This window comes from Stegodyphus dumicola, chromosome 2 (assembly GCF_044657685.1).
Source record: "Stegodyphus dumicola isolate Sdum_Otavi_A_Nest chromosome 2, ASM4465768v1".
Taxonomy (NCBI): domain Eukaryota; kingdom Metazoa; phylum Arthropoda; class Arachnida; order Araneae; family Eresidae; genus Stegodyphus; species Stegodyphus dumicola.
In genome coordinates this window covers 169,234,044-169,252,153 of record NC_140769.1, presented here as the reverse complement: position 1 = coordinate 169,252,153, position 18,110 = coordinate 169,234,044, and the positions used below count along the sequence as shown (strand labels likewise).

General features: G+C 32.5%; 1 protein-coding gene across 1 annotated transcript in view; it reads right to left on the bottom strand.

Annotated features, from left to right (window-relative positions):
• LOC118181715 (vesicular glutamate transporter 1-like) overlaps positions 1 to 17,598 on the bottom strand; it is a 266,747-nt gene extending 249,149 nt beyond the window's left edge. The window contains exon 1 of the mRNA XM_035350912.2: positions 17,325 to 17,598. Coding sequence (XP_035206803.1) covers positions 17,325 to 17,395 — 71 coding nt within the window. The 5' untranslated portion in view covers positions 17,396 to 17,598. The remainder of the gene's footprint in view (positions 1 to 17,324) is intronic.
• Between the last annotated feature and the right edge of the window lie 512 nt (positions 17,599 to 18,110).

The window sequence follows — 18,110 nt, the reverse complement described above, 5'->3', positions numbered from 1 at the left end:
CTTTTCAAGTAAATTTTCAAATTAATTATTAAATATTTAAATTAAATTGAAATTTTTGAATGAATATTTCTTTTTATCCTATATTACTCTTAAATATACATCTGAACTTAATGAATAGAATTAAATAAGGATCCTTTTACTAAAAAATAATTGCAATATTTAATATCTTCTTGCATTTCACCTGTATTCCTAAACACATGTACTCAAAAACAAGTTTTGCTTAACAGCAGGTTGGATTCAATAAAGCAGTTGAATGCCCCGCAGTAAGGGAAAATACAAGATTAGAATGTTTTTGTTTTAACTTTCATGCCAGTCATTTACCTTTGATGGCAGTCTAAGAGTAAATTTTTGGTAATTTGAAGAAAAATGAAATTTCATTAAAGCTGTTACTTTTTTAAGCATTATTAAATATTATTACGTTTTTCTGTATGTTCGTACGGGTTCGTGGATTTGAAGTGAGTAACGACACTTGATAAAGTATCGGAACACAATTTATTAGCCAATTTTCTCAGGACAGTTCCAAGATTTCGTTTACAGTCGTCAAAGAACTACTATAAACATGCTGAAATAAAGAGCGACACAGTCTTCAGACTACCAGGCTATAACGATGAAGACAAGTTCACGGCAAAGCACCAGAGTACAGCTCCCGGCTCTGCTCGGTCGTTCTCGGAACTCTACGTATTCTCGAGACTCTCCACGCTACAACTCGCAATGCACTCGACGATACACTGGAGTACAGCTCCCGACTTGACTCGTTCGTTCTCGGAGCTTAACACATTCTAAGATGAAACTCGACGATGCACTAACTCACGATACAGTAAGAGACTCTCTCGATGCGCTCGACGACCAACTCGGCGCTAGACTTCGAGACACTCCCTCACTGACTCTTAACAGACTCGTCTAGGCACTTACTGACTGACTCTCAGCTCGCTAGACGAGACATTACCAGCCTACCAGCAGCACCTACAAAACACATTTTCATTTCATTTTACGATGCTTATTAACCGCTATGTGTGACTATTTGTTTATATCAAAAATCAAATCACCACATAAAAAATGTGATTTTCATGAGGTATCTTGCTTCACATAAATTACAACTAGAAATAATTCCTTTAACTGCTTACCAGCAGTTATTCTACATGCAGTGCGAGATTGGAAAACACTGTAAAGATTGCAAAACCAGGCAATTTTATTTAGTTCAAGATTCATTTCTCTGTACTAATTCCTTTTCATTTCATTTCATTTCGTACTTCACATACCTTTGGCTTGTGTTCGAGAACATTTTGGGCTAAACCAGTAGGAAGTCGTTCCAGAAAGTTCTCCATCCGGCTATGGCATATCGCCAATTTTGTCGTCAAATGGGCCATTTCTCACCAAACGTGGCAACCCTGCTTTTTTGCTATTTTCTTTCAACCCTAAACCTGCTTTACGGGGAAACTAGCCTACCGCGCCTGGACATTTCCTAACAATATGAATAGTAATTTTAATTTCACATTCTTAAATTGAAATAAATTAATTTCATTTTCATTCTTCAATTGAAATAAAGCTTCCAAATTTAATTTCGTATTCTTAAATTGAAAGCAATTAATTTCATATTCTTAAATGCCAAGATTTCTTGAGAACTCTCACTTTAAAGAGGAAACAAACCGTTCTCCAGTAGGTGCCTGGCCATTATGGCCTTTGGGGCAATGAACAAGCGGACTTACTTGCAAAATGAGGTGCCAGCTTACTAGAACATCTTAATGGAGCCATTTCTTATTGGAGGATTAAACTGTTTTTTAAAATTTTATCTACGTCTAATATCTTACGAAATCATCATACCCATACAGCCTTAAAAATTGAAGAATAATAAGTATTTCATATGTCCAAAGTTTATAATGCGGGTTCACCGAAACAAAGTAGTTATTGTGAAAGTATGTAAAAATTGATACATTTCTTTAACCAGCTAGTATTTTAACGAGCATATTAATGTAGCAAATCAATAACAAATAATAGAAATTAAAGTTTTGTGTAGAATTTTTAGATCAGTTAAAATTTAAATTCGAATCTTCTAACAATTTCAAACAGCAATCTGTAATAAACTACAGGAAAATTATCAGTCTATAAAAGCAAAGAATTTACAATAATAACTTTAATACTAATTTGTAAATTCTTGCCGTTTTATTTTTATTACTTTTATCTTTAGAGCCCATTGGAGAATAATTAATTTGTCTAGAAATGGCTAGATAAATTCTGGAAATGAAAGTTCTAAATGCACTTTTACGTAATCGAATGTTGCCGGAAAAATCCAGAAACACTAAGAGGTGCAAGAACTGAACAACGAGACGTGCTCATTGAATATTTTATGAAAGAGTTCTTAAGAATTTATCTGAATGGATCACGCTTTGGATTATTCAGGCATTAAATGGAATGGATACTACAATTTACACGAATATGTGATGAGAGCCAGATGTAGTTCGTTACTATGGTTACTATTCAAAGCTTTTATTCAAGCAAACTGGAACTCGTGGAATTAGAATAAAGTGATGTTGTTACAAAGTTTAGATTATTTTTAAACATCTGCATCTTGGGATTTGTAAGGTTGTTTTTATCGGAACAATGAGCAGTATTTTAAGATGTATGAGAGAGAAATATATTTAAAAAGAACTTATATAAATCAAGTTAAATGAATGTATTTCATCTAAACAGAAATGCAGCATTGAAAAGTTATAAAACAGTACGGCAATCCGAAAAGCAGACTACTATTAAATAAAATTCAAATTAAAAAAGTTTTTTTTTAACAATAAGCTTTTATTTAAAATGGATATAATAATTAATGAAATAAAAGGAGAAAACAACGGGAATAATAACATTAAATAATTCTATTTGCACAATTTCATCTACATTTTTATATCATGATGGAAATTTTTAGTCATTATTAAAGCACAAGAAGTAAATTATAAGAAAGTTAGGAAATTAAGGAAAATAACTGAATATCATTCAGAGAATGACAAATCGCATTGAATATTCAGTTTTGGAGATTGGATGTAATAATGCTACAACAAGCATTTTACTTGAAGCTAACATGAAGATACGAATATGGCCAATTTGTCATTAAGTGCAACAAGATGACAAATTCAAAAACAAATTTTCTGCAAGAAACCCAAACCCTTTTCTCTCCCGCCTGCTTCAGACTTCAGCAATTTTTTTAATGTATAAAAAACTCTTAATTAATAATTTTTACCATTCTTGTTTTAATACATAGAGACATTAGGTATATTTTGGAAGCAGGATAGATGAAAAATCAGCAACTCCTTCGCTGGGAATCGAATCACGGACCTATGGAATACGCGCCCAGCGTACAGACCACCACACCATGAAGGCATGCTAAGAACGCAGGAAACATACCTTATAAACAGAGTTACGAAACGTTTTAATTTGTGAAAATTTTATAACTTATATCGAATATATTTTAGATGTGGAAATTTTAAAACTATGAATTTCAAATGGCCTAAAAATTTCAAGTAGTTTTCAAAAATTCGTCTAAAATTCCGAAATTAAGTTACATATTTCATATCAGTTTTACTGAAAACAGTTTGTTCCGCTCTATTAGATTGTGTAAAGAATAAAATTCTGATATGATTAGTTTGTTCGTTAAACGAAGGTATGCGCAAAAGATCGTTTAAATATGAAACAAAAATATCTATATCGAATTATGAAAATCCCTTCAGCACATGGCATTGCAGATGCGACAGTAAATGTAAGAATTTTAGACTGGATAATTTGTGAGGAAGAAAGTTAAAAATCGATGCCAAAATTCCATTTACAGTAAAACACCGTGAATGAAATAAATAAAACGTTACAGAAAAAGAATTAGTATAGAGGAATGAATCTTGAACTAAATAAAATTACCTGTATTTTGCAGTCTTTACAGTGTTTTTCACTCTCGCAATGTATGTAGAATTACTGCTGGTAAACAGTTAAATGAATTATTTCTAGTTGCAACTTATGTGAAGCATAATACCTCATGAAAATTACATTTTTTATGCGGTGATTTGATTTTTGATATAAGCAAATAGTCACACATAGCGCTTAATAAGCATCGTAAAACGAAATGAAAATGTGTTTTGTAAGCGAAATGACTTTATCAGTAACAGCTTTAGGGCAACGGATGGTATTTGCAAAGAAAAAAACAAACTACCCTTTAACCCAACCTTCAAATGCTTTGCCGCGGTATATTCTAGGGCCGTGATTACTCCAGGAATTTTAATAGTTACAGGCTAATTGAAATTCTAATTCTCTATGTTTTAAAATAAATAATGAAAGGTCTTCCCCCCTGTAAAAATGCAGTTTTTAAAAGAGCTTTGTTGGATTATTTTAGGTTATACAGTTGATTTACAACTAACAAGTTTAAGATTAGACAAATAAAGAAATTCCTCAAAATGCATCACATAGCTAAACAAACAAGTTCAAGTCTATGTGGGCCAGGACACCAGTTATTCACCATTAGTTGTAGTATATATAGACTTTCGGTATAATAACTATTAAGCTCCTTCTCAGTTTTGACATCCCAGGTGGCAATCCGAGGATACCCCGTCTTCTTTTCCTTTAACATCTGCCTGTCTAGGGGACTTCAATACACGGCTATCCAAACTGGAACTGGAGTAATTGAATAAATTAATGTTGTTACAAAGTTTAGATTATTTAAAAAAAACTGATTTAAACAGCTGTGTCGGTTCGCCGTACATTTTGAATGCATCCTTGCCGCACAGTCCCCATACACTTACAGACATGCATGTTTTTCCAGATTCGAACCCGATATTACAGTATCAGAAGCAGAAACCATTATACCGATCAGGATGGAAACTAAAGAAAACAATAAAATACTATCTTTTCATTCATTAACTGTAGTTTATGTGTCTGCAGAAAATAATCCACCCCATGAATTAGATAAGTACGGCACACAAATTTCGAGTTCGTTTTCATTTCAAATTTTCTCAACAATGCTCTACTTAGATAGCATCTTGAATGAAGGCATTTAGTTGCAAACATTGGTACTTTCCTAACGTTTTCTTCTCGCTTTCTTCCTGTAGAAAAAGATTACTGGTTAGATTAGAAAATATGAACTATTTTAGCTTAGCAGAATGTTTCTATTGGCCAATCGCGAGTAGTTTACAGTGGATAGCTTTTAGTCAGAAGAAAAAATGAAGTTGATGCGAAAACATTACCGCGCCATGATTTTCTAAGATTTTAAGTGGGATTAAATAAATGTATTCACCGTCTACCGTTAGCATTTGGAAACTGCCTATAGGAAAAGGACTAATTTGCCGTTGGGTTCCCCATCATTTAATTGTGCACCAAAAAGCGTCAAAATCAGTAAAGAAACTTTTAAATTACTTTACGTTGGTGGCCACCGCATTATTTCTAAAATCATAACTGATTTTAGAAGCATAGATACCATCTTCACAAGTGAAGGACTGGTCAAGCCACAAAGCTGGAAGGAGAGGAAACACAGCTAACTGGTACACCTCTAAGTGTCTTCTAACAATTTTTCAAGAAGTGAATGGTAGAGGACTCATCCTCCACCATGACAGTGTGCATCTTCTCATTAAGCAAGATTGACAGTAATGTTTCTTGAGCAAAAACATATCGAAGTGATAGAACATCCTCCCTATTCATCCGATCTCGCTATGTGTGACTGTGGGTATTTTTTTGTTTAAAAAATAACTTACGTGGACGTCGTTTTGCGTCTCAAGATGAGATTGAACAAGGCTATAAATGCATTTTTTCATCGATTACAAGAAATGAATGGCTTGAGATAGTTAATCTTTGGAAAATTCGTCTACAGAAGGACACTGATGCTGGAGAAGACTGCTTTGAACACTCCTAAAATTTGTCAGTATAACTTTAAAAACTGTGTACCGCAAAGATTTCAGAGCGATCCTTATATACTTCAAAATTATTTTGTGAACTGAAGATAGATTGGCGAATAGCAAGCAAATCAAGATATGAATTCGAAAATTATATTGCTACGTCAAACTACTTTTTCCAATAGTTGCTTAAATCACTATTATGGAACTGTTTAATTTTCATAACTTTAATTTAATAATTTTATTGAAGCTCTTTTGAGGCATTTATTTAAGTTCAAACAACTGCATTTGAAATCATTAATATTAAACAACAACAGAAAATAAATTATCTAAATTAATTCACTATGTTATTACTTAAGGGATTCTTGCATTTGAAATCTAGGCAAGCATTTAAAAGGCTGCATACGAAACAAAACCCAACGGGCTGAAACATGTCAGTCAAAATGCTACGCTCGTTTCATTCAGATCACAAAAGTCGTGGGAACAACCACGCTTTCGTCGTCACGTGCTTTACTTCCCACAATCCTCGTTCTAATCCTCGATCACGTGATACCAAAAGCGCCGGAGGTCAGGCCACCTGTTAACTTCAACCGTAGTATCGCGGGACAGAAACCAGCTGCCTCATGCGTATTTGATCCGAGGCATCTGCTTTTTCGCAGAATGCAGAGCTATTTTTACAACACCAAAGAGAATAAGGGAGAGAAGAGGAAAAATAGGAAAAATAGGAAATAAAGCAGTAATTTTAAAATTGAGTGAAGGAAGTTTCTTAGGAATTTAAAAAAGGACCATTATTGAATGCTTAGAAGGATATAGATGGAAACTGAGACTATTCTGAACAAAGTATAAAGTTACAGGCGCGTTTAATAATTTAAAGACATGGGTTAGGGAATTTCCCTTGTATACTCCTACTAAAATATGGATTTAAGTAATGCGTTTGACGCTAAAGTTTTCGATATTATGTGTACAAATAGGAAAGTAAACGGAATTGGGAAGAAATTTAAAGCCGTATTTACTAATTCTAATGTTTTAAAATTTAATTACGAGTGAAATTTTATTTATTACGTGCTATTACACTAAATTTAAAATTACAATTTTCTTTGTTCTTTGCATAACGTAGCTACACGTTAAAATTCTTTATGTTTACACTCTTTTCACGATATCAAATTTATACAATAGTTATATTCAACGACAGAATAATAAAAAATACACCTGTTGGTTTGTAAACATTAGGTATTTTTGGAAGCAGGCAAGATGAAAAATTAGCAACGCCTTCGCCGGGAATCGAACCGCAGACCTCTCAATTACGCTCTGAGCGTGCAGACCACTACACCACGAAGGCTCGTTAACCTTATATACTTCCCGTTTTAAATGGCGATTGGGGTTTTAAATACGTTTTAAATGTAATATCTGACTTTATTTTCAAATGTTGTCATGAAACTGATGGCCAAAAGCTTAAGAATCACACAAACCTATTAGAGGCTGAGCGGATAAGACCATTGAACATTAAAATCTATTAAGGTAATAGTTACCCACCCCTTATTTCGGATCGTAAAATGTGCCGTAATCAAAGCACAAAAGGATTTAAAGGATTTTAGCGAATTAGAGAAATTAATCATTTTACGGCAGCATTCGTTGCCATGGTTATGACTCAAAGTTTGGGGGAAAGAAATGCCTTGGTGTGCCTGATTTAAACTAATGACTATAGTAATAAACTATAACGTGTTCAATCCAGATCCAAATAGTGGGAAAGAGGTTGGTTGAATTGTTTTAGCGGGAGACCCAAATAGTGGGAGAGAGGTTGGTTCAATCCAAACCCAAAGAGTGGGGAAAAGGTTGGTTTTGGCTTTGCTTTGTTTTTTCCATGTGTAACGCAACGTGAATATAAGCCAGTCTTCTTTAGAAAGTCAAACCACTTTCGCTTAGGAAGTTCTCCACGCATCCCTCCTTCCCCTTAAGAAACTTTTAGAAAGTTATCCACAAAGCCATTCCTTCCTTTAGGTTGATAGCTGTACTTAGGGTGTTGCCTTATTCTAAAAAATCCAAAAGATAACCTAAGGAATAGTGGGAATCACTTAAAATTTACAGGGTAATTAAAATTACTCTGAGGATCACTTAAAATTTACTTGAATATTACGTATGTTGATATATGCTATATAATATGTTGATATATGCCATATAATATTGTTAACTGAAGATAAAACTACAGTTACCTGTAAGTGAGTATTTACTGTGCAGCTATCCTTGGTTGAATATATTTGTCAAACTCAGTGCTGTAAATCAAAAAGTCATCCGTAAAGTGTTTTTCCCTTAATCAACCGGATTTTCCTCAGTTTTTATTTTTGCTATTACGAAACTTCTTCAAAATTATTAGTTGACAACAAAAACGTATTTTTACTACTTTTGTATTGTATCGTTCTCAAGCGGCGAGTTAATCATTGATGAAAAGTTTTTATATACATAGAAAAACTAGTAGACAGATTAAATACTTTGTAAAGCACTTTAAACTTTCTTTAAACTACCATTAATGGCATGGTAGCGTATTACACGGATAAGTAATACGCTACCATGCCTGAGTACTTTATACCTTAACAGAGCAGTTTATATTTGTTAAAATTCTGCCGAGCAGTTCTTTCGTAAAATGCAAAAAAGCTGGTCTTTTCAAAGGGCTCATCACTGGGGATGACAACTAGATCGCTTGTAACAATAATGCGAGGCAGAGATTATGTTGTTGATAAAATAAACGTATTTCATTGAATTACAAAAATAGACTTTATTACAAGAAATTGATGCTTTATCTAAATAGTGGAGACGCACGTCAATGTAAAAGATAAAATTAAGCAATAAAGTAACTTTAGACCAGAAGGTGTTGGAATAAACTCTATATATGTTGAGGACAATTTAGTATAAATCCCTTTTCTTCAGAAGCAAAAAATAATTTTCAACCTAAGAGGTACTACGATGGTCGGACTCAGACTCACGCACTTGCAAATATTCCAGAGTTGATTTATTGTGAAGAAGAACGTCAAATAAATTCGAATGAAATGGCAACAAAGAGATAATCCAAGCCAGTAACGTTGACGAGTAGGAATGACGCTAAAGATGTGAGCAGGACGATATCGTTAATTCGTGAGGGAAGAGACCTCCTGTTGAGGCAGAAAAAGAAAAGCAACATGAAAATCAAACTTAAGGATGAACATCAGCATGGAAGAAGAAAGCCAAACAGAAAATATACGGAAGGGAATATATATTCCATATAGGGAAATCAAAGGTAAGACCTAACAGAAAACTAACCTAAAACCATCCTTAAAGTAAAAAAAAAGTTATTGGGAGGAAGAAGACGTGACATATTACAATTCCAAATGTCTTCAGAACTTAAAGAAAAATTATTGCCGTTAACTACAAAAGTTGAGGTTTTGGAAATATGAAATGCCCCTTAAGAACATCCAGTTAACTAACTAAAAAAGACTTGAGGATAATTGTAGTAGAGCTAATATCAAAATTGTGATTTTGATCACTCCATAATTGTTACTGTTTATCATTAGATAAGTAATCTTCTATGATTACCTATTTAAGATCACTTTAATAGATCACCGGATTTATATTCGTTGATGTGGAATTTTAAGTATTGTTAGTTTGACCTATAGACATTAAAAGAAATCGACAAAAAAAACAGATGTAGAATCTTTTAGAACAGAAAAATGATTTTTATTAATAGCTGAGAACATGACCTAAAAAGTGAAGATGTGAAGAATTCGAAGAATTGTGTACCTGACAAAAAGAACAAAACGGATAGGCAAAATGTTATTGTGCTTATTTTCAATAGGAAAATGTCTTTTATATTGGCAGAACGTATTATTTTAAAAGTTTTATTAATAACGATAAGGAAAACTTTTCTGCGAGTGGAAACAGTATTCAGTCATTCATAACTGAGTTCCTAAGATAGAAAAGATATAGAGGAACAAACCCTGAAAGATCGATAATTTTTGGAATTAAAACCCATTTTTTTAACAGAATAATATGATACAAAATAGAAAGATAAGAGATGTAGCAATTTTTCTTATTTTTCTTTTTGAAATGTATATTCCATATGACATCATATTATTTTCGCTTACTTTTAAATGATTCAACTTTGCTTTCCTAAAAAGGCATTTTAATAGAAATTTCTAAGTTTCTAAAAACGGCTTTTTATAAGAAGAGAACTAGCTTAAATTAAACGAAGAAGTTTATCGAAGCATACTTGATGTTGCTGTTTTGTAGAAAGTGCAACTCTATGCTGACAATCTATTACTGATATTTTATTAATAGTTACAATTGTACTTTGAAAGACTGTGCAATATAGTTTAATTTCAATAATTAAAAGTTGTACAACCTCATGGGGGCTTGTAGTTTTATATAAATATCAGTTGTGGTTTTTCAGATTATTGCAATGTTAAGAGAGAATATAAGGTTATGCTTATATTATTTATGTGTGGCGCATTTAAAGGTAGTTTTTTAATTACATTCGGTTTCATAAATTTGGTACCTAAAATTAAAATTGAATTAGAAAATATGAGCATTTTATTAAATTGAACTGAGGATTACAATTTTCAAAATTCTGTTGCTGTAAATAGTTTGTTGTGCGAAGAAAGTAAAAGGTAATTCTTTTATATAAAATGAAACTTGTTATTTTTACTAAAACTATTTCTGCATACAGGAATATCTTTCTTTTGCCAACGAATGTCAGTGTGAAGAAATTCTTTCCTTTCTTCTCTATCAATCTAAATACTATACAACGAGACTTTTGAATCTTGCAGAAGCATGTTCTGAGTTTAAAAGTATGACTCATGCTCTGAACTCTGTGGGTTACCAACCTAGATACTGCATAAACCCTCCCCACATATAAGCCGAAGACCTTTTATTTACACTGAGAACAGGGAAAACACACTAGTTTGAAGCTCCTATTTACGTCTCATATGGAGAAAAGCAGGAAAACTCTCACAAAATCATCATTTACCTCTGAAATGCACTTACAAAGAAGTTTACTAACAGGAATTAAAATACTGATATAAATAAAAAAGACATGTTTTATATAATAAATAAACTAAAGATGCCTTAAATTTACCCATTGATATCAAAATTAGCATTCCAAAGAGTTATTGGAAGTCCTTTCATTATAAAAAGCTTTTAGCTATGTGGAATGAGGAATACATTTCATCTTGTAATGCTGAAGTCACCAAAAAGTTCCTTCCCTCTATTTACCATAGACTGAATTCCGAGTCTTTCCTCTCGTTAAATTTTAAAGTGTCTCAGTTTTTATCTGGTCACGGTAAATTTGCAAGTTATCTGTTTCGTTTTAATCTACGATCAAACAATTCATGTGAATGTTCAAAAAGAGTTCCTCAGGATGTGGAACATTTGATTTTCTCGTGCCTTACATTTGATGGCCCTAGATTACGCTTACAGAACGATTTGAAAATATTGGGAGTGACTTGGCCAGTGAACTTATCTGTTTTCGTGAAGTCCAGACTGCTGTTCTCTGCTTTTGTTCGCTTTATTTATGCATGTAATTTTTAATGTTTATTTATACATGTAACCTTTAATGTTCTAGTTAACTTACTTCTGTAAGCCCCGTGTTGTACATATGTGGTGCACGGGGAGTCTGTATGTTCTCAAAGGAAAAAAAAAAACCATGGTCTTATGTATTATACTCCTTATTTACGGTTTTGCATTTACATGAGTTATTATTAGATCACGTTAGATTTTTAAATATCCTGTCAAAAGCATTTCCAGTCTACAGCTCAAAATTAATTAGCATGATGCTCATTTTAGATAATATGGTCTTGACTAAAATACATATAATATACATATAGCGATACGTGACTGAAAATAAAGAGGATACTGAATTTTCAAGCATGTAATGTTTTTAACCATTTTATAGTTTATGTACTTTGTTTTTAACCTAAACTTTCTATAAATGCAGTAAAGTATCATTTATTAAATTTCATCTCTACTTTTTTAAAACTTGTTAGCATCATATCCATTCGCAATTTCCACCTCAATGAAGTCTACAATAGTGAGAGACTACGCAATATAAAGAAAGTAATGAAATTCAACTTTATAGGGTATTTCTCTTGCCTTCGTGGTGCAGTGGTCAGCACACTCGGCGCGTATTGGAGAGGTCCGTGATTCGAGTCCCGAAGAGGGCACTGTTCATTTTTCATCTCTCCTGCTTTTGAAAATATCTAAAGTCTCTAAAGGGGCGCCATAATTGGAAAGGTGGTGGGTGATGGTTCTCCACCACCAGGATTTAGCGATTGGGTCCCCTAATCCCCAGTCTTCCTTTAAAAGGGAAAGGATATAAAGTATTTCTCCCGTCTTCTTAGCATGCCTTCGTGGTGTAAAAGTAGCACACTCAGACACATTCGAGATATCCAGGTTTGAGACCCGGCAAGTGTTTTGGTGATATTCATTATATTATAAGTATTGAATGGATTGTATGGTTTTTATGTATATATACTTACAATCAAGCTAATTCAAAAATTATGAGAAAGATAGATGGAGGAATGACTGTAAGGAAAATGTTATATTCAGAAAAGGCGAAGAGAAAAAAATGTATGTGCGATGTATATCACTCATATGATCAATTTTTACGTTTACGAAGTGTTTTTCGCTATACTGGTTATATCTGGGATTCAAATGAATGAAGCTATCCACATTTGCTAGGGTATCGTTCCCTGCAAAAACTGCTACTGCTTGAAATTGTAAAAAAAAGTTTGGCATTATTTGTTAATATAATTTGCTTTTCTGGCTTGTTCAGTCACAAAGTTTATGAAGCTGTTAATGCGCCAAAATACTGGAAAATATAAAAATGTTAGTTAAATTATTGTTTGTTTTGAGGCTATGGATGGCAACACTTGTATAACAATTTAAAATGCGATCCTAAAATTTTAGAACTTTGATTTTGGAATGTTATTTTTTATTTACTTAAAACAGTGAATTTTAAAATTCCAGTAATGTAATCAGTAAAATGTTATAAGCATTATTAAGATGATCTAATTTAATTATTTGCTATCTGCGAACTACTTTAGCACTTATCCATTGGTATTTTAACGATTTTTTCGGTTTTAACAATAACATCAACATTTTGGTTAATATGATTGAGAAAGGTGAAGCAAAAAGTTTTCTACCCCCCCCCCAAGAAAAAACGGCAAGGATAAAAGTGTATAGAATGCATGCACTCACCTAATCAATGTTTAGGTTTACAAGTAATATTTTCGAAAATAAAAATAATCAAAACAGCCTCAGACATATAATTGAACAGTCAAAAGCTTTTAGTTTTCTCTGTGCACTTAAAAAGTTAATATCAACTTAGAGTAAAAAATATTTAATCCTCTCCATGTGTTAGATAAGTTAACATTAATATTAACACATCAAAAACATTGTTCGGAACAGATCATTGGGAAAACGGTCTATCGTATGATATTTGGAGAAAAAATCTTACATACCTTAAACTTGAAAGCAAAAGTTACTCGTGTCTCTACTCAAATACTTTCTACTTAAAGTCGCTTTTATATACGATGAAAGAAAATATTCCAGTATGGAATGTTATTACCACTGGACATGATATTTCAAAAAAACTAAATAAAAAGCTCAATGTAAAATATCTTTTTCACAAATTAAAAAAAAAATATATGAAATGGGTAAAATATGTAGAACTGAATTTTGGTATAAATGATAATTTAATAAATATATTATGAAATACACAAAATCTTAACACAAACAGATATCTTAGTTGTATTATTCGTTATATATAAAAGAGATTACTATTACAGTGTTCACAGATGTTGCTAGGAACACGTCTAGTTCTAGAACTTTTATCTGTTAAAATAAACCGCATTATTAAGAGCATGCAGTTTTAACAAAATAAAAAACACGGGAAATTAAGCTTTTATTAAATGGCAACAGTCGCCTGTTTCCTTATTTGAAAGGTAAAACAAACTATTTGCATGATTTCTTGCTGGTTCTATCTCAGAACTGTTTAATTTGAAACTATTTGTAGCTTTTCAATTCAGAGATAATTTAATATCATGCAGAATTAAATACTTCATATTATCATAAAAAATTCATTTTTAAAATTAATTAATGTGTTTTAGCTGTCAAAAGAGCTTTCAGATTTCAGGTATTAAACTATAATCTGAAGGATTCATTTAAAAATGTTGATGCTCTTATTATATGAAAAAAAAAATCCCCCAAACGTTATTGAGTCAGGTCTATTAACCACGTGACGGCTAAAGAGCGGGCGGCCTTGCATCGGCCCCCCGGAAATGCCTCGAGGAGACGCCGCAACTCACCGGCGGTAAATGCGTAGGTGAAAACTCCGGTGGCTGCCAAACCTCCCCCGCTAAGTTTATTGTAGGGCAGAGACAATAGAATGTCTTTCTGAGAATTTTGATACTTGCTTTCGTATTTTAATTAAACCCAGCAATGAGAGACAAAAATTTAAACCTTGTTTAAATTTTGCACAAGTACAATAAAAGTAGCTACAAAACTGCTAAAGCGTTTTAATACACGTAATTAGTCATAATATAAATTATATTCAGTAAAGAAATTAATTTTCAAATAAGAAAATATGTGGAACTAATAGTTGAAATTGTTATATTAAGAAAATTTCTTGCTTTGAAAGAGTTTACTATATACATTTTTACAGCTAACATCAGTGCATAGACGCTTGGTATTATTTTAAGCTCAAATCACAATGCTTTGGAATCATTTTTTTTAAGAATTCGAATGAGTATTTAACTATTTAAAAAACCTTCCTCTGTATATAATTATTTCCTATTTTTGGCAAAAGTTGTAAGCCGTTTACAAAGTCGAACTTTACCCATTTGTGAATTTTATAAGATGCACCTGGTTTAGAGAGTCAGATAATTTATGTAACAAAAATTGCACGTCTTAACGATTTCGCACATAATTACGTGGTTTTTAACTTTATAATCAATAATTTTACTGAATATAAACTCAGTAAATCAAAGTAAGCATTCACTAGCACTGTTGTTTGTTATCGTTTTATTACGTTGTTCGTTCTAGCCTATATCTTGGGTAAGCTGGTTTTACTGCGTAGTTCATATATATGCAGAGAAAATCATTTGCAGTAAAATTCTTTTTGCTAGCCTGCGTGAATTTAAAAACACCCATCTTCGCAAACTATGCATAGTTTTTGGATTACGACCTCTCTTCTGTGTACTGAACAGTCAACGAACATTTCCCAACATTTGGAGCACCGAATTTATAACTAACAATAGAGTGACGAAATAACCGCTGTTTTAAAGGCATCTTTATTTTTTAAAAGTACTCTAAATTCTGATTCTACTATTGAATTCTATATGTTTGCTTATCTCTGTACGTTATTTGCATCTTGTTATTTGCAAAGGAAAGTCTTCCAAAAGCATTTTGTGTATTGAAAGTAACAAAAAGGTAATAGACAAGTATTAGTAGAAAAATTCGAATTCCGCAATTATTTAATTTGAAGTAACTTCCACTTAACCATATCAAAATAATCTTAGATAATTTATTCTGCTGCTTTGTTAAGTTATACTTAGAATAAATGAAAATTTAGAATGTAAGTATTACTTCGAATATGCAATAATGTTTGGAATTCTCATTTAGTACTTTTTGGTTAATCAGCACACAGAGTTGTAGTCTTGATGCCTAAAAGATTAATTTGAAGCTGATTTCCTGAGTTATTTTGCTTAAGGCTGAAGAATTACTTTTTAGACCTAAAATGTGATAATTAATTATGGGACAATCGGATTTTAACGTACAGAATCAAAAAATGCCATTGCGTAACGTTTTAGGTTTATTAACCATTTTTCTTATTATTTTGCTTATAGTATTGCTTTTTACTATAAGGAAAATGATAAGAAATCGTCGGCTTCCATCAGGATGCGAATTAGTAGAGGTGTATACTAACTGAGCCCTTGAATTTAATAGAGGGCGGTTTGGCAACGACCGCTGATCGTCTCGATGTTATTTTCTCCCAGCTAAGAAGTTTTCTTAAATCAGCTACAGCTTGTGCTAGCCCTGTTTGTTCACGTGAATTAAGCGTCTGATCCAAAATATATAACTTCAGTTTCTCTTAGGAAATATCCCATTTTGAATATTTACAATGTCCTTTAACTTCTGGATTCCGTAAATCCTACAAGCAATGGAATGTTTTTCTTACTACACGAAATTTGTATATTATTAGGCTAAAAAACTGATGAAAACGTTTGTTTTAAACCTACTCCTGAGTTAGTACTAGTGTACTGAAAGAAACCGACGAGGCGATAAGTCGCCTGGATGTCTTCACATAGCCAGAGTTAAACATTAGGGACCCGTACAGTTGGGTTTCATTAAAATACGCTGATGCTAACGTTTCACATGCTACTAAATGTGAATGAAAGAGTTCTTCATATGCAACAACATAATAATTGTACAATTTAAAAAAATAACAAAGAAATGTTTTTTTGCATAAAAACATTAGTAGAAGAAATGACAGTATATGCTATTAGTATGCCTCTCCACACTTTGACGAATAACGCAGTAGTGTATAGGGTATTGATAGTTATTTATAGCTAACAAGTGTTAAATATTGTTGAATAAAGTTAATGGAATGTCAAATGACACCTAACTGTCAAAGACAAAAAAGATCAGAAAAAACAATTAGCAACTTTAACAACTTAGATATTATAAATTGCGTTTTAATTTTCCAGATTAGTTTATCATTCAAAATACAGGGCTTTCATTTTAAAACAGGTAAGGAAAAATCATTACTTCAATCTTATATTTCTTTAAGATACAAGCATACTATGCTAGAAAAGTACAAAAGTGCTTTTAATTAAAAGGGAGAAATTTTCTAATTATGATAACTGAATTTCTAATTAGAAAGAAGAAATGATTGGATAGAAATTCGGTTATGTCTGAGAAGGATTCATAGGCAGGTGAACAGGAAAGAACACGTGTAAATAACAAATATAAAAGAGGAAAGAGTGAACAAATTATATTGATAAACAAGGAGTGTTATTATAATATTATCCTGTTCTTAAAGATCATATTCGAACTTATCTAATTCTTCTCAACCTTATTTTTATTTTTGTGAAATATTATATCTAAATGGCATCAATAACTTGGCTAGCGAAACGATCAAAAATTCATGGCAAATAATGATGTTTAACTCTTTGTCAAATGGGAGAGTTTTTGTGAATTTACTTTTATGAAATCTCCATTTTATGAAAACATTTAAATATTATAACAATCTATAAAATTAATTATTAACATAGTTAATATCTTCCAGTAAACTTCTTTTAAGTTGGTAAAATGATTAATTAGCTCACGTAATTATTTACGTGCCTCAAAACGAATTAATAGTTGGCAAAAAATAAAAACTGTTTTTATTTTTGTGTAGTTCTGAATGCGAAAATTTCTGAAAGAATAAAATGGGATAATCGTTAAACTTACTCGGGACCATTCTGGTCTTGGGCAGCCATCACCATCGCCCCTTTCATGGCACCGATAGATCCAATGGACATTTCTTTCGAGAAGCGTAGAACTTGATCGAATAATCTGGATGTTCACGGCAGCACCCGAAAGGCAATCCGAAGTCGTTTCCTCTTTAACACAGCCTTCAGAAAGCACTTTTCGAACTAACTATTGTGTGCTTCATGCTCTTTATTTCTTATTTTTCTGAGTGTGTCTTGGTGGGCTCGCACTCAGCAGACGATCGTTGTCGCCTGCGAGTCTCCGAGTGAAGGAACGACTTTGGAGGGGGTGGATGCCGTCAGAGGGCGTTAGCAGCGCAGTGCTCATTTGCATAATGGGGTTGTCAGACGCAAGAATTAGGGAAGCGTAGGAAGAGGGAGGATGATTACCATTATAACTCGATTTTCTTGTCCGGTGTTGTTGGGTCCGATATTGAGTTATAGGACAGAGGGTGGTTTTGATTTGATTTTAATTCTAGAAGGTCTTTCTTTTTTTGACATGTCGCCTCAAATATTACCACTCAGTTAATGTAAGCAGTGCGCTAAAAACTTTTATTACTGTACATGAATGTGCAATTAAAAGATTATTAGTAGGTTTTATTAAACATGAAAGCGAAAAGGAAATTTAGTTGAATTCAGGAAACTATAACCGATGGAAAAGCTCTCAGAAGCCTTACCATACCTACTTTGCGTGGAATTTCATCTGATATATGACTAAAAAATCTATTTTTATATCTAAACTTCTGTTACATGTACAAAGCATGGC